General features: G+C 36.9%; 2 protein-coding genes across 4 annotated transcripts in view; one reads left to right on the top strand and one right to left on the bottom strand.

Annotated features, from left to right (window-relative positions):
• Nucleotides 1–3,691: 3,691 nt before the first annotated feature.
• Nucleotides 3,692–16,632, bottom strand: LOC126368712 (uncharacterized). The gene is made up of 7 exons (XM_050012844.1): nucleotides 16,356–16,632; nucleotides 15,944–16,095; nucleotides 15,237–15,390; nucleotides 12,889–13,506; nucleotides 11,281–11,574; nucleotides 8,246–8,351; nucleotides 3,692–6,416 (listed from the first exon to the last, which is right to left on the bottom strand). The coding sequence occupies exons 1-7, from the start codon at nucleotides 16,402–16,404 to the stop codon at nucleotides 6,251–6,253; spliced, it is 1,539 nt and encodes a 512-aa protein (XP_049868801.1). The 5' UTR covers nucleotides 16,405–16,632; the 3' UTR covers nucleotides 3,692–6,250.
• Nucleotides 16,633–16,871: 239 nt separating this feature from the next.
• LOC126368693 (uncharacterized) overlaps nucleotides 16,872–24,482 on the top strand; it is a 35,574-nt gene continuing 27,963 nt past the window's right edge. For all 3 annotated transcript variants that reach the window (XM_050012804.1, XM_050012803.1, XM_050012805.1), the window contains exons 1-4: nucleotides 16,872–17,395; nucleotides 18,569–18,722; nucleotides 23,434–23,652; nucleotides 23,896–24,001. In XM_050012804.1, the coding sequence (XP_049868761.1) occupies nucleotides 17,209–17,395; nucleotides 18,569–18,722; nucleotides 23,434–23,652; nucleotides 23,896–24,001 (666 nt within the window). In that variant the 5' untranslated portion in view covers nucleotides 16,872–17,208. The remainder of the gene's footprint in view (nucleotides 17,396–18,568; nucleotides 18,723–23,433; nucleotides 23,653–23,895; nucleotides 24,002–24,482) is intronic.

Genomic DNA, 24,482 nt, shown 5'->3' with positions numbered 1-24,482 from the left:
AGAACTGAACAGATACCAAAACAGTGGACACAATCAACAATCATACTCTTACACAAAAAGGGAGACAAAAATCAAATCGGCAACTACCGTCCCATCAGTCTAATGTCCAATTTATATAAAGTGTTCTCAAAAATAATTTTAGAGAGAATAACGACAATCCTTGACGAAAATCAACCAATGGAACAGGCTGGATTTCGGAAGCACTTTTCTACAATTGACCATATCCACGCGATCAAACAGATAATCGAAAAATGTAACGAATTTAATTTACCATATTTTATTGGGTTCGTAGATTATAACAAAGCATTTGACTCCATCAAACACAAATGTCTTTGGGAAGCCCTCCACAATCAAGGAATTCCAATTAAATACATAAGAATTATAAAAGAAATTTACAAAAGCTGTTCTGCCAAAATTCGACTAGAGAAAGAAGGAGAAGAATTCAAAATAAAGAAGGGTGTACGACAGGGAGACCCACTCTCACCAAAGCTCTTCTCAGCTGTGTTAGAAAATATATTCAGAGAACTAAACTGGGATAAGTTTGGAATCAATATAAATGGCAAAAAGATAAACCATCTTAGATTCGCAGATGACCTCATTTTAATCACTGAAACACCAGAGAATCTGCAGGTAATGCTACAACAACTAGCTACACAAAGCAGAGCTGCGGGTTTAACAATGAATACAAGTAAAACGAAACTAATGACTAATCAGACACCAACTAGAATTATGGTAGACAACGAAGAGATTGAGTTCATAGAGAGCTACACATATCTGGGTCAGATCATATCACCAAAAGATCAAATGAACAAAGAAGTGCAACAAAGGATATCGTCGGGATGGAAAAGATACTGGTCTCTCAGAGAAATAATGAAGGACAGTTATTTTCCCATGCACTCGAAAGCAAAAATCTTCAACTCTTGCATTCTGCCTTGTCTATCGTATGGATGTCAAACATGGTCTCTTACGAAAGTTCAAGCCAAAAAAATTCAAGTTTGTCAGAACAGTATGGAGAGGAGCATCCTAAAAGTTAGAAGAAAAGACAGAGTGAGACTGACCGATATAAGGAAAAAGACGAAGGTCAAAGACATAACAGAACACATAAGAAAAATCAAATGGCGTTGGACTGGACATATGATGCGAGAAAAAATTGAGAAATGGACAAAAGACGTAACCGAGTGGTACCCCAGATACGGAACAAGAAAGAGAGGAAGACCAATTAAGAGATGGGAAGAAGAGATAAAAAATACAGCAGGAAATATGTGGAGAAGGCTGGCGAGAGACAGGGATAAGTGGAAAGAGCTGGAGGAGGCCTTTGTCAAAAGACAAATGGACGAAGAGCATAATTAAACACATCTTTATTTCTTTTTTAATATTATGTATAAGCTAAAAAAAAAAAAAAAAAAAAAAAAAAAAAAAAAAAAAAAAAAAAATTTTACAATAAGTCCATAATAAAGGCTATATCTATCTATCTATCTATCTATCTAAGTAAATATATTGTGCTTGCAATAACTTGCACTCAGTAAGCTGAAATTTCACTAGATGTCGCTCGATTCGTTCGATCCCATCAATAAATGACCACTAGATGCCGCTAAAAAAGGGGCGTTTTAGCGGCATCTAGTGGTCATTTATTAGAACTAAAAATAGCCCGAAGAATTGCCCGAGTTAGAACGGCACAGTTTCGTTGTATGACGTGAGGCATCTGTACGTTAGTATTATATGATCTGTGCCGCAGCTGTTGTCAAGCCGGGACGAGCGTGTTAACCATTACACCACCGAGACCTCCTAGCATGTGGAACTTTTCTATCAACTAGCCGACAAAATAAAGAAAAAATCGCCTTTCTAAGTACTTATCAAATCTTGACAAAACTACGGCCCAACTAAAATCGAGAAACGGACTTATTAACTCATATCACAGCGGTACAGGGCAAGTGGTTCCGTAACGGAATTTCCATTTATTTCCGAGAGCGCTTAAATTTAAGCCAGGCTGCCCGGGAGCCGGTTCATTATAGGTCGGTCAACCAAGAGCAGCTTATTTAAAACATTCCTCGTGTATTCGTTACGCGATTTTAAGGGACTTAAGCAACACCACTTAAAATGCCTAGACCGCGCTTAGCGAGTTAAAATTATAATGAAACGTTAAAGGGGACATTTTTTACGCGAGTCTGTGAATTCGTTTTATCTCGTTTTAGGCGATGTTGTTGGCTTTATTAAGGATTACCTAAACGAAATTAATAAATACTTAAGTAAGTAAATAGCTTGAAATAAAAGTAGTATCAACCAAATGAATTATGGACCACCCCCTTGGATCCCCCCTTGCTCTGATTTTACACAAGACCAGTTGGGTGATGTGTGATTCGGGTTAGGGGTACCACGGTTTGAGTAACGAAGGCCTATACCAATATTTTTAGCTGTTGAAAATCGTATGGTTATTTCACAGGATAATCCTACAGTCAAAGGCGGAGCGTAACATAAAATATAAACAGCCTATTATACATCAGGCACGGGACTCCCCTCAATCAATGGGAAGTAGTATGGAGCATACTGCACCACGCTGCTGCATCAGACTATTTCATGTTCTACTTATGAAGATACGTTAAGCCGTTAGCATTGAATAAATAATATTCTATACATGTATATAGTCCTGGAGTCCCACAAGCTGACAGACTGACATAATTGTTCTCTCAGAATAATATACCTACTATACGTTTAGAATGGTCTTAGGAGTAAGGGAGAACGAGGGGACTGTTTGTCTCGCTTGCACTCACTCGTTCGGGTTTCCGGGGCATGCCATTGGAAAGAACAAAGGTAAAAGATCCGAAAATTAATACCACACACACACACACACACACGCACACACGCACGCACGCACGCACAGCACGCACGCACGCACGCACGCACGCGCACACGCACACACACACACACACAGCTTACAGCTTTCCATATCGAATGTTTTGAGAAAGTTACGTTTATCATTCTTCTTTCGGTGTCGTTTCCGGAGGTTGGCGATCTTTACTTTGTCCACAGCCACACGAAAGAGGAAGCCAAGATGTAAGTATTTGTATTTCCATCTTAGGACTTCGTATCAACAGTGGCTGCAAGTTGTCTTTGATTACTTGTGGCTCTGCCCACCCCATTAGGGATTACGGGCGTGAGTTTATGTATGTATGTATGTAAGTATTTCGTCTGCGTGGTCTACGGGATTCTTGAATTAAAAATTATTACGTTTTGTTTATAATAAAGGGTCCGCCCGATAAAGTGAGTGTATTTGATTTTTAATTTATTGGAATTGAAAGTTATTCAACACGTTTTCCTTATTGGTAGATTCCTATGAACAAAAGCGGCAGAACTTTTGAAAACATTGTGATTCTTAAAAGCAAAAATTATTTCTCATTCTTTGTCTGTTGATTACGAGGGTAAGAGGTAAGATCTTGAGCGTAGCATACCTAATTGCCTACATGACGTCACTACCCTACTCTTGTAGACAAAATAAAGTTATGCATCGGAAATCGTAATATTTGAAATGTAAACAAAATTCGACCACAACAATCTCGATAACCGTTAATGAAAAGGTTATCTCATAACATATAGTAAAATAATTGCTAAATTAATACCACCAAGTTTCTTTAAGCATAGCAAAACATAATGGCAAAAGAACAGTCATTCTAAACGGCAAATGAAACCATATTACTTGTAAAATTTAAACAACATTTTATTTAGTTTTAAATTACAATTTATTTTTTAATCTGTATCTCAGAAGCTTGGGTACATTATGAAGATTATCATGATTCAGTTGCAAAAGTATTGTATCAACCATAGTAAATAATTTCGGAGTAGTGCTACCTTCATAGTTCTTATACAATTTATTGTTTAAACAAAATACAACATTTATAAGCAATTTGAAACAAAATAAATTAGGTACACAAGAGATATCCTTCCAAATGCCCAATTAAATGATTCAGGGCAACACCACTACTCCTTTCATTATTTTTATCAAACATATATTTTGCAACTGAATCATTATTAAGTTTTAAACGGAACATTTTTGTTTGTGATGCCAATACGAAGAGCGCTTCAAATTGTTATTTAATGTAATATTACATCAGAGGGAAAAATTCCTACAAGTTTGCCAACGAAACAAATACTCTAAAGCCTTTAATATTTTTGGAGAAACAACGAAAATTCAGTCTAACGCCTCTAAGGTACAGAAATCGGTTTAATACTTATCAGTAATTATACTCGTATAGTAGACAATTTGTTTAAACCTAATATATCACAAAACATGACTGATCACTTTTGATTTCATACATTCAAATGTCCAGCAGCACTAGATTACATTACATACTACCTATAAGTTATAATGTGCTGTCGTGAAAAATAATAATGTTAGAGCTATAATAACGGTACAAGTGCACTAATGCTCGAAAACAAAATATTTATTTCACATAAACATTATAGAGATATAGGTCATCATCATCTCCCTAGCATTATCCCGTGGGTGTCCTCACGATGTTTTCCTCCACACACACACATTTCACATTTATGATCCAAACATGAATTCGAAAACAAATTCGACAATCATTGGTTTAGGCATGTGCTGGATTCGAACCTGCGACCTCAAAGTGAAAGGCAAGCGTTCTATTAACTGAGGTACTAAGGCTCCATTATAGATATACTGGTACTGTTAGATACTTTCTTTATTTTATTTTTATATAAAATCTCATTTAAGTAGTCAATTAAGTAGTGAAATTGGTAGCGATATCTAATAGGAACTACATTGTCCTTTACAATACAAAGACGTATGGGAACTAGATTTTTCACGCCAGGGCGATAATTTTTAAATGGATAACGTATTCACGACAGAGGGAAAATTACTTATAATAATTATTATGACGATATATGGCGCAAAATAACATTATTATTTCACACGACAGCAAGTTAAAGCAACTAAATCTGTACAAATAATATTAACAGACTACATATCAAAGTGACTTAATCATACATGGAAAGAAAATATACAACTAAATGACGTACCGAAATATCAATAAGTTCAAATAAATAAAACAATATACCATCAAACATCAGTCTATATCAAACAAACAAATACTGTGTCAATTGGAGCCGACATATTCACAATTAAATCTAACACATCACATAAAATCATAGTTACTTATTAGGTTTTTGCATTCATTTGCATAAATTTAAAGTAAATAGTTTTTAAACACAAAAATAAAATTTAGTTGCGAATCTTTGCGGGACGCGAGACCCGTCATTTAAAGTTCGAAATCTGACATATTGTATTGCTCACTATTTTGGCTGTCTTGCGGACATATCAGTTCATCAAACAATAACGTATATTTGTCCTGTAACCCAAATAATATACAGCAAGAAGACAAATCAAATGAAATAGATCGGATCGATAGACGGATGTCATACGTTTATAGATGGATCGAATTGCGACTTTATTTTTTTGTGCGATGGTCGCGTATAATGTAGGTACCTAATTTAGTCCTGTTCACTATACGCATACGCAAGATACGCGTACGCGTAAACGCAAGAATCATAAAAAACCTCTGCTGCGTTCAAAATGTCTTAAATTTTGACGTTACATAACTCCATAACTCGAAAATATCCGCGTTAGATTATTTGTCTTATGCGAGATACTTGAATTTGTATGGATACAGGTTTGATAAATAAATTCAACAAAGTTACATTAGTTACAAATTTATAATACACCGCCTATCCAAATGCACTTCCTAGTTATCGATTTCAATACAATGTTAATTTATATAAATACTTCTTTCAGCACACGTCCATCAGCTCTGTTGTCATTTTAATCACTTCATGAACGGTATGAAATGCAATATTTCTATTGATGTGATCATTGACACAATCATTGCAATAATTTAGATATGTATCACAATATCTTTACACCCACACAAATAAATGCTAAAAAATAAAACTATTTTTTTTTTACTTTAACATAAATGGAACGAATGTTTTATGACGAAATTAGTTTCGAAAATCTCCAGTTATATTATAATATTTGGCTCAAATCTTCAGCATTCAAACTCAGCTTACAGCAAATTAGTAATTGCACGCTAGGAGTTGACAAATGAAGAGTTGCTCATCAATCAACAAGTTTGTTGTTAGTTGTATCCGATTCGTATTCTTACGAGCGCACCAATTGTAAGCTACAATCACATCTGATTTCAAATTCCAAATTCATCCCAGTGTGTTCTTTGAATGTTTACGTCATCGAGTCGTACCTAGTGTTGGGGGTGAGCGGGTCGGTGTCTTCGTGGCGACCGAAGTTGAACGCGTTCCGGAAGCTGTCCCGTAGTCGCTCCGTGAACGTCTTGTAGTCGAACGTCGACTGTTGCCCAAAGTCGAAGTCGGCTACTTCGACGGAATATCTGTAAATGTAAAAGCTAGTTAATACAGACTGTCCAGCCATTTACCAATCTCTTATATATTGAACTGTAGGGTGCAATTGTCGAGAGTTCATAACATGCTTGATGAGCTTTATTTGGCTTTCGTCTCTATTACCTGAAGTGAATCCTACCAATATTATAAACGTGAAAGTGGTATGGTAGTCTTTTCCAACTCAAATACAATATGACAGCTATATTACTGTCATATTTCATCAAAATCTGTCCAATATTTTTTGCGTGAAAGACATACTAATGTTAAAAAGAGAAAGTTAAAACATGGACAGGAGCAGGTCCCGATGGTGTAATATAAATAAATAAATAAAATAAAAAAACACGCTTGTCTCGGATTGACAAGAGCTGCTGCGGGTTCAAGCCCCGTCCGAGTCAATTTTTTTTTCAATTTTATTTTCTCTTTGTGTGTTTCCCTAAGTACGTATGAGTGCTATAAAGACAAAACTCCTTTCCACTGATATACATCCAAAGTTTGTGAGCATTGCAAATTAAGCCATACGGATGACATCCACCAATTTACATGCTTATTTCGAAGTCACGAATTGATCCTCGTTATTATAACGCAACGGTCACCCATCCGACTGTAACTAACTCAACTTTGTTATTACACAACAAAAACAATCTAAAAGTCATATTTTACTACGTTTACTGAGCAAAAACATACTTAACTCGAACATAAAAAAATAGGTAAGTACTTTATAGTACTACGCAAACGTCAAACGAAGGACAGACTTATCTTCACTGCAAAAGTATGCTAATGCACGACATTTAAAAACTAATTTGCTATGCAAATGTCGTTGTAAAAGTAGCGAGAACGTGAAAACTAATTTTAGAGTGTGTCGCTGTTTCACAAACGTAACAATTTTGTGGTTTTCTATTGAATCTTAACTTTAAGACTCATAATAACCGCTTAATTTGGGCATGTCGTAAAAAACGACAGAGGGATTGAGTTCTTTGTAACATTTGCACCATTAAATGGCTGTAAGCTGGAAAGGATTAGTTGTGGTTATCGGTGTTGGTTTCACAATTACCCACTATCATGCATATTAGTATATATTTAACAATTTTGATTGTGATACTTTTTGATGACCCAAATAAAGAGAAAAAAAGGATTCATATGGAGCACGCGGAATATTTTATGTTTTTTTAAAGAACGTCTAGGGCCCTGTGCCAGGTTTTCCTTGCATCTTTTCACCGCCTGTACAGGTTGTGAGAAGCTGCAGTAGTTTTAGGTGGATGAGACGTTCGTTATGTAAGAATTGACGATTCAAAGTGTAACTATGTTACCTACTGAATAAAGATATTTTTTTTAATTTGAATTTTTCTGTTTCGATGGAACTTACACGTTATGCAGCACACCGTAAGAATGATATTTGTGCCATGGGTGGGTTTATAAATGGGTGCGCTATCAGACGAATTTATGGTATAGTATGGTAAATTATAATTGAGGAACTCGGTGGCGCAGCGGTAAAGGCGCTCGGTCTGGGATTGTTAAAGTTAAGCAACTTTCGCAAAGGCTGGTCATAGGATGGGTGACCACAAAAAAATAAAAAAAATAATAAGTCCATCTCGAGCTCCTCCGTGCTTCGGAAGTCACGTTAAGCCGTTGGTCCCGGCTGCATTAGCAGTCGTTAATAACCACCAATCCGCACTGGGGCTGCGTGGTGGCTTAAGGCCCGATCTCCCTATCCATCCATAGGGCAGGCCCGTGCACCAGCAGTGGGGACGTTAATGGGCTGGTGATGATGATGGTATGATATCGTACGTATGACAAAAACAAAACTTATTCTGTAACTTACCTAGATCTATGTTGGTAGTAGGCGATACCAAACACAACGAGTATGACGGCTAGCAGACAGAACACCACCGGGACTACGATAACGGAGAGCTGCGCGTGGACCGACGCTGGAAATAAAACATGATAACATGTCATTCGTGTAACACGCTTGATAAACTATAATTATAGCTACGCCCACAGGTACGGTCACGAGCATTAATATGTATACACTTTACACTTTGGTACCATGTCACATTAACTTTTTTGGCAAATTGAACTGTAAGTCTCACTAAATGTCAAATATGTTAGTGCGACAGAGTCCTAAAGTGGATACATTATATTGCTCATGACTGTACATGCAGGCTAATAGATAGTGCAAGTTTGTCGACAAGCCTGGTGGTAGTTCTATTTTGTAAATATCGTCTTTGCCAATTTAAAATCTATTATGTGCAATCGGGTAAATTTTACAGAAATTAAAAAAACTTCCGCCTGATTTTGTATGACTGTGTGTTAAAAAATATTAAAAGATAATTGATATTTACGTACATAAGAGTTTGTACTGAATGTTTTAGGAGCAGGGGGGGGGGTGTACTATTCGATCCTGACAAAAAAGAAATTTGGTGAGAGCGACATAAGAGCTTTTAAATTGGCATGACGATATGATCTTCTTCTTCTATCGTGTGGGTTGTGAGGTGGATTATCAACCTCATCAACCCTGGTGTCAAGGTTATTATTGAGCCGCCATAGGCCCCTAACATGACTCATGTAACGACTACGTACTTACATCAGTAAGTAATAATGGCCAACGGCTTTACGCGCCTTCCGAAGCACGCATCATCTTACTTTTGGACAATCAGGTGATCAGCCTGTAATGTCCTAACCAAACTAGGGATCACAAAGTGATTTTTATGATTTGTCCCCACCGGGATTCGAATTTCTTCACTTCTTCACTATCTTCTACGCTGGACTGGGAGCCAATAAAAAATAAAACGCGTTCAGCTGTTTATGATCCCGGGTATGTCGTAAAATCTGACAGAGGGATTGTATCCTTTATAACATCATCTAGAAAAGCAATATTTCAATTTGCGCAATGCTATTAAATGTCAAATAGCAATAATTGCTTTTTTAGATGAATCGCTATTTCATTACGCGCTCTTCATAATCAAAATCAATCATTTATTTGCAAGAACACAAAGTTAAAGATCTTATTATAAGTAAAACAGTGCATGTATTCAACCTGCAAGCAGGTGTGCAAATATTTACATAACATCATGGAAGAGCTGGAAACACTAACCTAACCTAACCGCGATAAACATTGCTCAACTAGTCAATCATTTCAATCGAATAAGATACCAAACGGCCTCGGTGGTCTAGTGGCTAAGCGTTGGTCTCACGATCCTTACGACCCGGGTTCGACTCCCCATGGGGACATATTACAAAAAATCACCTTGTGATCCCTACACAAACTGCTGTAAAAAACCGGACCTGTCGAATCTTCAGGTTAGGTAAGCGGACCCTGTGAAAAACGGGATAACACTAGGGTGATGATGATGGTGATGATCCTTAGTTAGGACATCGCAGGCTAATCTCTCGATTGTCCGAGAGTAAGATGATCCGTGCTTCGAAGAGCACGTGAGGATAGATGAGGTCAGTTATTGAACTCACAACACGAGTGAAAAAGGTACCGAAACTACAAGGTGTTCAATTTATATTAACATCGCTGCGTACAATTCTCTCCTCACAAAGTGTAAGGAGATATGAAACACATTTCATTATGGTGCCCGTCTAAGGTCTATAGACCCGGAGTCAATTTAAAAAAAAACAGGGTCTAAATAAATAGGTAACCTTAGAATCGTAATTAGTTAATACACATTTGTTTACTTCTACAGGAAATTGGCCATTTATGCATATTTTCCATTTTCAGAAAAACAAAACACTTGTCACCGTAACATTAGTTTGCATAAAACACAAATGAGAATTTCTCAACAACATCTGTTTATTTTGTATTTCAAACACAATGTGCGACAACGGAGTTACAATATATGAAACATGTGTTATTGTAAGTACCGCACAATGCTCTAAATGTTTTTATTATCATAATATTAAAATTAACACAATGTCGTATCGGATTATTCATTTTTTTTCTCAAGTATCTTTCTTACTTCCCGACTTGAGATATTCTGTCGTGTGGGTTATGAGATCAACGACCGACCTCACCAACCCTGGTGTCAGGGTTACTTTTGAGCCGCCAAAGGTCTCTGACATGGCTCATGTAACGGCTACATCTAGGTAAGTACCTATGACTGCTTAACGTCTCTCCGAAGCGCGGATCATCTTACTTTCGGGTAATCGTGTGATCAACCTGCAATGTCCTAACCATACTAGAGATCACAAAGTGATTTTGTGATTATATCCCCACCGGGATTCGTACTCGGGACCTGTGGATCCGTGAGCCCAACCCTCGACCACAGAGATGTATCACAATCATTAGCTAATGCTCATTTTGTTCAGTGAGCATGTTGTCACGCGAAGCGATTACACCGCGGGAGTCGTTAATATTATGCGTAACAAATGTTCAATACATATTCGAATACAAATAAAATATAAATGTATTATAAATAAATATAATGTGTATTCGAATGTCTCTATTTCCCGTAATATTTACTGTCTATTTATTTGTACACTCTTGTGTAAGTTGTTTTTCTTGCGTGTTTTGATTGTAAGTTATGTGTTATTCCATGTTTTGTTTTATATTTGACTAGCTCCACGATGGCGCCAAGGATTAAAAGAGTAATTTTGTAATTTAGTTGGTAAAATAAGTAATAAATAGCTAAAACCACTACCAACTGAGTTTTTCTTCTGTAAGGCTGCGTATTCATTGACGCGGAGCTGTGCGGAGATATGCGGATTTGACCAATCACAGCGTTCGCTAGAGCGAAAAACGAAGACGCTCTGTCACTCTCTCCCTCAGGGTGATTGGTCGATTGCTGCACATCTCCGCTCATCTCTGCGTCAATGAAAACTCAGCCTAACGCACAACAAAAATGATTAACATACCTTTATAAATGTTAATAGTAGCTCTCGTCACAACCTTCCCAATATCGTTCTCAATGATCACCACTACAGTATGTTGGTCACTATCGGAGAAATAGTGTACTAGCGGGAACACGTTGGATACTGTTGTGGTTTTAACGGGGCAGGTTTCATTGCCCGTCACATTGTACTGTCCGAGCTTGTACTCGGCACAGTAGCTGAATGGAGGCGAGCCCGCATACTTCACTTGCAAGTTCATCAGGTCCCCATGCTGAAGCCAGTTTAAACCGGTTATGTTCACTGGTGTTCCTATAGGCTCTGAAATGCGAAAAAGTTCCATTAGTTATTAGTATTATGTTATCAGAAGATAACAGTTATTGGAATTGACAAGAGGCGGAAGTTAATAGCGGTAGTAGTTGCTAAAAAACAGACAGAAAATATTCACTAAAGCTTCATGCACTTATAGAATCGGGGTGTCCAAAATGGGGGGAATGCAAAATTAGGACCAAAGTAGACCCAGGACCACGCGAGCTAGGAAGAAGAGAGAGCACCCAGAGAATCGGGAAAGCCCCACAAACGACCCCTGCGCGGTATTTTTTCATACAAATTCCAGCTGCCGGCCTACTTTCCCGGTTTCCTAGCGCTGATTGCCAGATTATACTAGTACTGTATTAGAATTTCTATTTGGGTGGAATCTTAAATTTTAACTATCTCAATAAGTAGGATTTAAACATTCATACTTAAATTTAAAGAGAGTCTACTAATCTAAAATGTATGCAGCGCAAGTATATTTTATAATGTGACACATACGTTTACATAACGGTACTTTATATTTAGTTCAAATATAAACCTCAATGTGGCATTGTTTGAAAGTTCTGCGAACTATGTCACTGTCATAGACACCAATGTGTGTTGCCATGTATTTTACATTCTATGGCGTTATGACTTGCAGAAGGTGGGTGGAAGCGCCTGAATACGTAAGGCTGAGGATTGGCTTTGTGGCGCGCCTTGGGAGAGGCCAATGTCCAACAGTGGACTGCAGTGGGCTGATGATGATGATCTTACATTCACAACTTCATACGCAACACCAAACGGTTCAGACAGATAACTAATATATTTATTTTTGACGGGACTTATTTATTATTACGCAATTAACATTAACTACTTGGCCGAACAAATGAGGAGCGCTCACGGCTTTAATATAAATAGACAGATATTAGGTATACCACCCTAAATAAAAGAACTTCAATAAAGCCCAGCTAACCCAGATCTAAATGTTCAAATAAACTTCTTCGATTTTGGATATTTTAACATACCTATTTATAATAATGGCGAAAACATTAAGGAAGATCGTTATGTTGGGTAAAACCAGTCGAAGGCGCAGACTAGTTTGACCGCACTATCTTTTCCTTATCCAACATCTTATTGGTAAATTACATAGTAGGTCAATCTATGTACAATACACCACGACAGACGTACCATTGAGGAGATCAACCGAGATGTTATGTTATAGGATTCAAAATTAAAATCTAGCAAGCCAAAGACAACAACATGGGGTATAACGATGGTTCCATAACTCTGTAATAATAGCACTAAAAAGTACACTATATTTGAATCTTACTTACAACTCACCTTTCACTCCAATTGTCTGCTGATAATGTCCATAAGTAAACATGTCGCCTATAGGAACATTGGAGTTATGGCAAATAAAATCTCTGGGCATGTGGGTAATATGAGTCTTGTTTTTGGTTTTGTTAGATACAGCCCTCTTTGCCACCTTATGACCTACTGCAGTTTCATTGCTTTGAATCGTTGCATTTTTCTCTGTAGTTGTTGACGGCGCAGTCGTACTCGATGTTGTTGTTGGTTTCTGTGTTGTTGTTGGTTTTGGTGTTGTTGTCGTCGTGGTTGTCGTTGTAGTTGTTGTTGTCGTAGTTGTTGTAGTAGTAGTTGTTGTAGTCGTAGTTGGAATAGGCGGCAAAGGTTCGTGATTCGCAACAACTAGTGCATCAATGTAATGATTGCTCATTGCGTCACTATAAGTGTAATTGAGAGAGAAATCTGTTGTTTGGTCGACGTACGTGCAATCAATGAACCAGTATGTTATTATAGTTGAAGAGTTTTTCTTGAGGAATTCCATTTCATTATCTGGCAGTTGAATCACGTGATTCACGGTTTTATTTACGGCAACAAAACTATTTGGCCTTTGAGTACTGTTTTGGATTAGTACTAGGTTTCCGTTTAAGGAATCTGCAAGGAAAATTGACATTATACACATAAGCACACCCTGGACACTCCATACAAAAATCTCATACATGTGCCGTCTTACTCCTTAGCGGTTTACGGACATTTAGGTTAAAGTAACACCCAGAGGGGGTGAGGTAAATTTAGCTCGGCACCTGACATGAGTTGGTGCGGGGCGGAAAGTTACCGTTCCACACGCAGTATTATTCTTCATTCTACGGCATGAGTTTATCATAATGGAAAAGCAACTTGAGAAACAACTCATAATCACTTTTGGTGTGACAATGATAAAACACAATGGATTACCATCGTATTCATGTACATCTATAGAACAATTATCTGAGTACCGTACTGGGAATCTTAGTCTAAATGTTTACAAACGATATATTGGTTATTTTTGAATCAGTTACAAAGTAGGTGTGTAAAGGTTTCATGACTGCTTTTCATGTCATAATACAATAAATTTATTTTATACCTTTATCAGTGTACAAAGTAAATATTTATATAGTGCAGTGCATTGGAAATTTGTTTGGAAAATTGCAGCAAATACACAACTTATGAATCACTCCCCAGACTGTTCGTTTATATTCAGTTGAACAAGGTCAACTGTAGAACACTGCACTTAATTGCTTAAATGATTTCTTTTTTATCATTCCAACTGAATACATAATGCAATGTAAGAGAGTTTAAATGGATTTATTTACTAGAATGAAATAACAACCCTTGTTGAATTGCCTTATCTAATATCTAGATGGTGGAGTGTATGGAGAGAGTGTTTGGCTTTTTGCGAGAAGATTCACTAATACTACTACTAACTATGATTTACTGTTTTATTGCTATTATTATTTTTATATTTTTTTTGTTACCTTATAATTTTATATTGTAATTTTTTGTGTTTTTGATGTTATTTAGTCTTACTTTTCTTTTTGTTTCTTTTTTTATTCATTGTTTAATTTGTATATTAGTAGTTGTAAACAATATAAAAATATTGTTTTCTCGTTATATAGAGCATTGGGTTACACTATAATGTTGTATGTACCTTTATAAATAAAAATATAAATGTATCACATTTATTTTTGATCAGCAGAAATGAAAGTTAACTTAAATGTGGCGGGCGTATAGGTATTTAGCTGTGTAATCTGAACAATAAACCAATACTAAGTAAGTGCATTGCAGCTTGCACCTTTTGTTAAAGTTCACCACCATTGGATAATGACTTACTTGTAGCAACAAAATATGTGTTACATGTTCATTATACTTACTTTTGGATGAAGACTGACACATAGATCAAATCCCAGGGATTGAAGTACAAGAAACTATCAAGTTGTTAGAGCTGCCTGCCCGGCAGATTTTACAATTAAAGGATATGATCCTTCCGTGCACTTTCATAACTAATAACCCAGAGGGTAATTGCTTTATACTCCAGTACATACAGTGATTAATTAATAAAATTATGCATTAAAATATAAATGAAGGAAGGGGTGATATTAAAAATAGTCATTATTACTCTTTTCTGTATTTTTTCTTAAGAGGTTTGAGTGCATTCTTGTTCTTTATATCAAGCCAAAATAAAACAGTAGGGAGAAATTTTCATGTACACAGTCCGCTAACTTCTAGCATAGGATAGAGCCATACTTTGAATAGAATGGTAACTCTCTAGCCTGCACCAATTTGTATCAGGTGCCAACCTCCTGATTACCTACTGATTAACCAAATATACTGTATATGAAACTTACCTGTTAATTGGAAAGTGGTGGAGGCCGAGGAGACAACATAATAAAATCCCAAGAAGCTCTTCTTCAAATCCACCTTCACTGTGTACTCTCCAGCTTCATACAAATCTCGAGAATACTCTACTGTCCATTTTGATACATTTGATGCTAAGTAAAACTGTCAGATACAACATTGGTATTATTAGTTCATGTAGTTGTAGATAAATAGAATATATTTTTTATAACACAAATATAACATAAAACAAATTACTCAATTTACAGGAAAAGTGTCCATTTAATTATGTAGGTATACCAGTTCTATATCAGGAGGATGAATGTATTATGAAATCCAAATATACAAATGGAATCCCATAGTTCCTGCTTACACTGGTGGGAAATAAGTGAGGTTTATGTATGATTTATGAAATCCACAAATAGCACAGATATATTTAAAACAGATAATATGAAAATAATATGGTAATAATTTGAAATATTTTTCGCTTAATGAGTTGATGATATTTATAAAAAATAATCTATAATAAATAATCAATGATAAATGATATTTATAAAAAATAAGTCTCATGTAATAATTAAATCATTTTCAGTCATGCCATGAAGTATAAGTACCTAATTACCTAAACAATACAATAGTCAAATCAATAACATAATTTTATTTAATAAAAATATAATGTCTTCCTTTAATTAATGATTATAAAAAGATTGGCACTTACAGTATCACCATGATGTGGCTGTGCATCATCCCAGAAATCAAACTCAAGTTTTTCAGAGCCATCATACCCATGCACTGTTGCAATGAATGTCACGTTGGAACCTCGGACAGCTGACTTGGTCCCTTCTAATGACACTACCATCTGAGACACCACTATAAAAATGATAGAGAATAAGTTACAAGTTACCCATATTGTTGCTGATACTCCACAAAATATAAATAATGCGTGATTAACTATATTACTTTTAATTTAATTATTAAAATGTAATAAAAATGAAATGTGAGACAGGATTAAGCGCCATGGTGCAGCAATCTTATCTCTGACTGTTAACCATTAAAGTTTTAACTATCACAACGGCAAAATTATCAGATAAATAGTCGAATGTCTGAATTATAAATGCTTAAACGCTTACCAGTTTCAAGAAGGAACATCAAACAACAAAGCAAGATAAAATGAGCCATATTTTATTATTGCTCGCCAATGATCACTGCGTAATAATTTTAAAACAGATCAGAACTATTTAGCTGTAAAGGAATGGTGGTAAAGCATTTGTAAACAAAACTTCAATATGACGAAAAGAATAATGAAGATTTGGTGAATATTTATCAAAACATTTGCGTAGTCACAAAAATGACGAGCATACGATACAAGTCAAAAACCAGCCCGACACGAATGAACGACTATTTCTGACATGATGACATGACATTACGTGACATCTTTGTGACAGCTGCAGCTGATGAACGATGAATGAATGAATAGAATAAATCAATGTTGCCACCGTTGCCACCAATTTGCCATCGTCACGTTTCATTTCACGCAAAATATGCAAACTTTCGGCCTCATTTTTTAATCGAATTAAAATTATGGTAATGGCAGTATGGCACAATCGTCTTAGTTTAGTTTGGTTTGGTTGGATGCAGTGCAGGCAGTTGTCAAAAAGGAGGACAAATTGACGGGCTCGGGTTTTCTTTCTTGAATAATTTTACTTTTGTTGGTCTCCATAGGGCTATTTATAAATCCAAAACAAATAAAAGTATTTAGTCTTTGTAAGTTAGTCGACGGAAATACACCATGTTATATCACTCGCGGGCCGGTCCGATTGTGATCGTTGTGACTGGATAAATTGATCAAATGAATGTAAATAATAAAGCAATAAAAGGTCGGTGTTAAGTGATATCTCCGCGTAGGAGTAATATGATGCGAGTGCGGAGGCATGCGGCGTGAGGAGCTGCGATTTCTGCTGATGAAGAGTGATATTTGAGAGTATGGCGGAGGGCGGCGAGCGGGTGTCGCGGCCGAGCTCGCTGCTGCTGGAGGCGACACCGCCAGAGCGCGAGCCTCTGCGCTTCGACGTGCAGCTGGTGGGCGCGCCGCCCGAGGTTGAGCAGCTCGTCAACAACATCAAGCAAGTGGCTGAAGACTTCCTTTATCATTGGAAAACCTTCCCCATTAGTGAGTACCGTGTATAATATAGTCCTCTACACTTATTATCATTTTAGCTACATAATTCTGTAGGTACATAACTTGTGTTGTAATCAACCAATTTATTCCCAAGACATCTCAGAAGGTCAAGTCAATAAATTTGTTAGTTGACCATTTGTTCTTATTTACTGGCCCCATGTTTCCTTATATAAAATTATAAATTAGATTAATTAATGGAACTTGTCCTAAATCATTCAAATTGTCACTAGTAAGTGTTGCAAGTGTTTTCATATTAGTGGCTCTGCCCATCCCAGTAGAGATTATTAACATAATGATCAGCTCATTAATATCCACAGTTAGTCTTATTTATTTATTTGAACACAATAAAACAGACACAAGGAAGATACAAAGAAAACGGATAGTACAGGTAAGCTTATCTGTAAACAAAGAGATTTTCTACTTGTTTGAGCTCTTGATACCAATCTATGTGTCTACACACAACAAGATCTATGTGCCAATTTTCATGCAAATCAGTCTAGTGGTTTGGTGTGAAGAGGTAAGTCTATAGATAAAATAGTTTACTGCACAAAAATAGAAAACTCCATTGAATAAGGTCTTTAAAGAAAATTATTTTTCTGTCTCTACTGTTAAATCCTCACACAATAGGCTAAGGCATCTTCTAATACCTATTGTATATGAGATGTTCCCATAGTACCTACCTATATTGAGATGCCAGTCACATTCACATTATAAAACTAACACATGCTCCCCATGTGGTTCATTCCCATAAAAAAACAAATGCAATGTTTTAATGACTTGATTCATAGCTAAGAATGCAGTTGGTTAAGAATGCTGTAATTGGCTGAAGAAAACTTAGTTTCTCCTTATAACATGTCCAGTGGCTTAAGATTTTTTTTACTAAATCCATTGTAACACAAGTTCTCTGCTGGGTATGAGTAAAGAAAAACACAAAATGCATCCTTCTGCTTATCAGCCTGGGTTTGGGTTATGACATCTTCAATATGATGGACTACACCATGCATTAATCATAATTACAGCTAGATAGGATAAACAATACTTTATAGAGCCTGGAGACTAAATTGAACAAGGTATGATCTCATATTTTAGATTACCATAGCAATTTTCTTCATCAAATGTGTCAAGTCTGTAGTAGATAGTAACGATCTGGCTATATATCTGCAGTCCTACCCCAGTCCCGGTTCACGGGGACCGGCAACCGTCCGTCAGACATCATCGTCGCGCCGCCATGTGACGAACTGGACGCCGCGGCCCTCGACGCGGGCCTGGAGCCCCACCCTCTCTCACCCAAACAACTACACGCTATCAGGGAGAAGGGGTGAGTCTTGTCTTAATATAACATAAACTTATATATTGCTAAATCTCCTATTACGTTTTGTTTTAAATAAACGTCCCACTACTATGCATAGGTCTCTTCTCAATCAATTAGAGAGATTGTTTGAACAACAAAAGTTTAATAAAATATATACCTATCCATAAACAATAAAGCAGCAACTAGTCAAATCAGTTACTTTTTACTAAACGTCAAAACACGAGATTATTATGGAATTTGTATGAAAAAGCAACCTGTGATGTCATAGAAAAATGCGACAAAATGTCACACTTTTTATTAAATTTTAAAATTCATAAATATGTTAAATACTAAAAAGAAAACATTTTTTGACACCTTTAAATCTGTCTTTATTTAGTGATCAGAATTTCATAATTTATCTTTGACCTAGGAGACTACCCAATTCTTAAATGAGGTTTCAAAACTCAAGACTACATAATTCATTATATTTTGCCTGAAATACACATTTCGTATACTTAAAGTTATAACATCTCTGTTTATTTCATTTCAATAGCATCCACACAGTTGAGTTTTATTATTTAACTCTTTAACTCCATAGCAAGCTGGCTGTACATAGCGCGCAACATTTTGTTATTGGTGAACCAATTCTAATGGCTGAGTTATAGCACGGCCAATAGAGCTAGCCAATAATAGATATATACCGCGCGACAGTTCATTCATAAAAACAAAATTGATGTTCAATGAAGGTACAGGTCACTTCAGGTCACAGATGGCTTGAGGTGACACAGATGGATTAAATTGAACCCTAGCTTCTAGTCTCCTATGTTTTCTGGAACAATGTACATTTTTCCATCACAATAGAAGTTTCAAAAGTCACCGCATATTGTCACTGTAGATGTATTTCATACGGAACCATAGAAACTTATGGGATCGCGGGCCTGGCGAAAGCCTCCAGCGCTCCTAATTTGTCCAGCCAAGTAATGAATGCTGTAATGAAGTAATCTTAGTAGACTACATACTTAAACGTAGTATTCGTAAACGTGCCCTCCGAAGCACCGGTCGGAAGCATCAAACAATCGGGTGATCAACCTGTAATGTCCTAACCAAACTACGGATCACAAAGCGACTTTTGTGATAAATATGTCCCTCGGTCTTCGAACCTGTGACCTCCGGATCGTGAACCCAAACTTAACTAATGGACCACGACGCTTGCGGTCATGTCGGAGATTCAGAAAAATATTATTGTTAGCCTGTATGATCCCACTGCTAAGCAAAGGCCTCCCCCATGTCTTTTCAAGTATCCCGGTTCTGTGCGAGCTCTATCCAGTCTTTTCGATAATCGTCGAGATCATCGCGCCATCGTTTCCGGGGTCTACCACGTCTACGGTGTCCTGTGGTACCCAGTGCGTGATGATCTTTGCCCATCGTTCCGGAAGCATGCGCCACACGTGTCCAGCCCAGTCCCACTTTAGCCTGGCGGTCTTCCTGCCAACGTCAGCTATACCGGTTTTTGAGCACAGCACAGTGTTTTTAACAAAAAAAAGAAAAAGATATTGTTTACGTTATATTCATGTCAATAGAGAACTTTATAACAGCCAGATGCAGTCTTTAATGACAGTGGAAGGATCGTAATAAGTGGAAGTCTGTGTTATCTGCCTACCCCAACGGGAAATAGGCGTGATTTTATGTATGTAGATGCAAATGCGGGTCCGTATATACAGTAACAATAAAGTTGCACGCAACGACAGGAAGCGATCCCCTCGCATTCTGTCAACTTGTTAAGTTCAATTAATGTTTTCACTGCGACGACACATGGGGCCCATTCAGACCAGTTCCATGACTATTATGTGTTGTCATGCAGTTTTATATTGTTCATTTAGACGATTAAATGTTTAGTTGGAAATAATATATGAATTCAGTGGTTTTGTTAGTATCATTGGATTTTTGTTTGGTCTTATGAGAATCAGAATAGGTACTATCTACATCGAATAAAGCTTTTTTATATATATTTAACCCTACTTACCATATGGTAATCGTTTCAGTCTATTAGCGAACTCTTGTTAGGTGTGGGTACATAGGTCATCTTTTGATGGATGTACCTCTTATTACCCCGATTGGGATATAGTCGTGAGCTTATGATCCTACTTACTTGATTATTGTAATTACAGTTCTTTATCAGTATCACAGTACGTTTTATATTTAGGCATACCCGGACATTTCATACAGAAAACCTCGTTTTCACATTTACGTTATCGAACATGCACTTCTGTGTGAGTGGCATCTGACGCCCATGCGATTGAAGACTAAACTAAGACCGAGGAGGGGTGAGGTAAACTTTGCTCAGCCGCTGGTGGGGAGCGGAGAGTTGCCGTTCTATGCATTGTATTATTCGTTATTCTATGATTTAGGTATAACAGCTGCATTCGGTAGAATGTTGCGGCTAGCATTATGCATCATGTCCTTGTTTTGATTGGATAGTGTCCAAAAATACTTTAGAAAAGAAGTACAGGTTAAGATTAAATTTGTCCGAAATTTTCTTGTTTTCTATTTAACTTTCACCTGTTCAATCATATAAAATATACTAACATCATATGAACTTACAATGAAACTCATAAATACAGCTTATATTTCCATTGTTTTATATTTATTTAAAGTACTTTATTTACAAATTATTTTTTTTATAGTGAAATACAGTTACCTACATTTTCTCAGAAACATGTAACAAGTAGCTTCGTCATATATTTATATATCATTTATAGAGGTTTGTTTTCCGAAAGCTTGCACAAGGAGAGAATATTTAAGCCGAAGAAGCTAAGTGCTAAACAGTTGGATTCGATTCGCGATTGGGGGTATGTCTCTCGTGTATCTATGTATGTCGTATTTATGTGTATTTCGAATCATTATTGTTACATTTGCGCTAATATTTTGAATATAAATTCCTAGACAACATATGACAATCAACGCTACAAGATTTAAAATTGTATGTTCGTAATAATATTATGGGCATGAGATAGAATCGGCTCTACGATTAAGTACAAAGATCCGATTTCAAAGAAATATATGTGTAGGTATGGCTAAAAATAAAATTGTTTAAATGATAATTAATTTTAAGTCAGTTTCATCATACAGGTCCCATGGTAGCCCATTTGAAACAACGCTTGACCCTCACTGCGGGGTCGCAGTTTAAAATCCAGCGCGGGTCTAAATATCACGTTTGGATCATAAATGATTAAATCATAAACTCAGCGGCGAAGGAAAACATTACGAGAAAACCCACATTCCCGAGGAATGCGTTTCGTAGGTATGTGACCAAATCTATATTGGTTTGGTTTTCCCTTCGCCGGTTGGAAGGTCAGACAGGCAATCGTTTCTATGAAAAACCGGACATGTCAAATCTTCAGAATACTCAGTAAGTAGGTAGTATTACTAAATGTAACATTGTGTGAATTAAGCTGTAAGCTCCCCAAACAAAATAAAATAAATAAATAAAACAAACTCTCCTAAATAATAGCCTGGGAATGGGTTAAGAGAATACTCCTATAAGCTGCATCACTACGCGTTTGAGACGAAATACTTAGGCCGAGTCAAACCCAGAAAGCAGAACCATTTGTTTTAAAAATTGACGAATTGGGAATGAAACGAAATCTCTGACTTGTTGAATTATGTCAAGTGCCGATTGGAATTAGTTGTCTCAGCAAAACCGAATATTAGCGCAATTGTTATAACCCCCATAGCATGTAATCGTACATTAGAACCGCTTCATATCTGTTACAGTCCGTTCCTTCGTTGTAGTAACATCAAGGAGTTTATTTTATACCTGAATATCTTTCTTTTCACTATCTGTAACATCAGGCATATTCATTGCATGACTATTAAAACAATTTGACCCCTGTGTTGACACATAATTTTATAAATCCTTGCAAATTAAGCAACTTCAATCAAGTATTAATTTAGTTATAAAATAACCTGATGGGTCCTAACTACCTATATTGTATTTACTGTGAGATCTGCAACTTCTTAAGCATGAATGTATTTCTTCCCTTTCAATGTTCTGACAAAACTTGCACTTCTAATAGTAACAAAATATTTTTTCCGTTATCCGAATATGTGTACCTTGTTTCCTATCGCGATCGTAGACCCTATACTTTATCGTCAAGGTTTATGGTTAGTTAAAATTCATTCCCACTAAAACGAAGATGAATGGACATGAGCAAGAATCGATCAATCATGGCGAACGAGGTGTTGCTTCTTCTCTCTCGGCCTCTATTGCTCCGCTCCGCTCCGGTTCAATGGGAACGCACCCGTACAGTTATCACGTCATAAGGTGTGGAGCTCTGCTTGCATCCATGTAGCTGCAAAGAGAGATCAATCGGTCATGATGACAAAAATCACCTGTGCTCGCTAGCCCTAATTCATAAATTTTGAAAGTATAGTTTTGTATAATAAATCTTTATAACTTGGGAATGATGAGTCATTACAAATCTGGCGTACATGCATTAACAGGAAATAGAATGCTGCAACCGCGTGAAAATAATAACTTGGCAGAATTTATATAAACAATGGTGCCTAATTTTAATTTGACAGCCCTTAAACTAGTGCCGTCTTTCACTTACAATAGGTACAAGAAAGAGATAGAGCTTGTTTAACTCCTGTTAAAATGGAGTTGATGGTTGCCCGTATCGGGACCCATTTCCGACTTAAATTTGGAATTGACTAACATAAATTTCCCGGGCTTCAGCGAGTTCGAAGTGCCGTCGCGCCACTTCCCAGGACAGACGCACGTGTGGCGCGTGGCGCCGTGGCTGCAGCGCGGGAGGGAGCGCGCCAGGGAGGACCTGTACTGCCACGTGGCGCGGGCCACTGCGCTGGTTGTGGTGGTAGCGAGGGACCGCCTGGTTCGCGACCAGCCGCTGTCTGCCATCGCCGGCGCAAAGGCGCTACTCGCTGGATTGCATAGGTAGGCGAAGAACACATAGATAAACCTCCAAATATCTCATATATTTTTCTTAGCTGTAAATTATTGGCGATTTTACTCCGACATAACACTATTAAGAAATGGGCTTGTAACCTGTGGTACATCATAATCCATCTCAGGACCTCAACACGGTACCACGTTGCTGTCACTGGTCTTCTGGTGACCTATATCTCAGTTCACCCTTTAAGGAATAGAACAAATTATTAATACATTTTTTATTTGCAGACTTTTAGACCTTGCCGTTGGTATGCCCTCACTAGAAGCCAGAGATCTTGAAAAGAAGATACGCGAAGAAAGATCTAGATATTTAGTTGCCGAACTTATTTGTAAGGTACGTTTAAAAATTGTCAATAACATTGTAGATTTTTCTAAAATTACGGGGAATTTTAATATAAATAGTTTACGCTTTAAAATCCTAATATTTTACTATCGTGATCAGTTCAAAATCCCTTGTTCCTTGTCTATATCATAAAGGGAACCTCTATGCAAAACTTTACATTTCTAGGTCTAAAGGTTCTTTTTTAATAGCACTTACTAGCTTAGGGAACTAAATACTCGCAGATGAACGTAAAAAAGCGAAAAATTCGCGTTGACGGGGTGAGGACCCAGTGGTGTTAATTATAATTTAAAAAAAAATAATATGTTCAACTTGGTCTTCCCGGCATCGGATTTAAATAACGTCAAAGTCGTATTTTTATCAACCGTCTCTCTTTGTGGTTCTTAAATTGTCTTTTTCTTCTTTTTTATTGAATACAACGAAAAAATAACAAAACAATTAAATTAACACCGCTAAACCCCTCACCGGTTTGTCT

This window comes from Pectinophora gossypiella, chromosome 8 (assembly GCF_024362695.1).
Source record: "Pectinophora gossypiella chromosome 8, ilPecGoss1.1, whole genome shotgun sequence".
NCBI classification, from domain to species: Eukaryota; Metazoa; Arthropoda; class Insecta; order Lepidoptera; family Gelechiidae; genus Pectinophora; species Pectinophora gossypiella.
The sequence above is the reverse complement of the archived record's forward strand: the minus strand, read 5'-3'. Positions and strand labels throughout refer to the sequence as shown.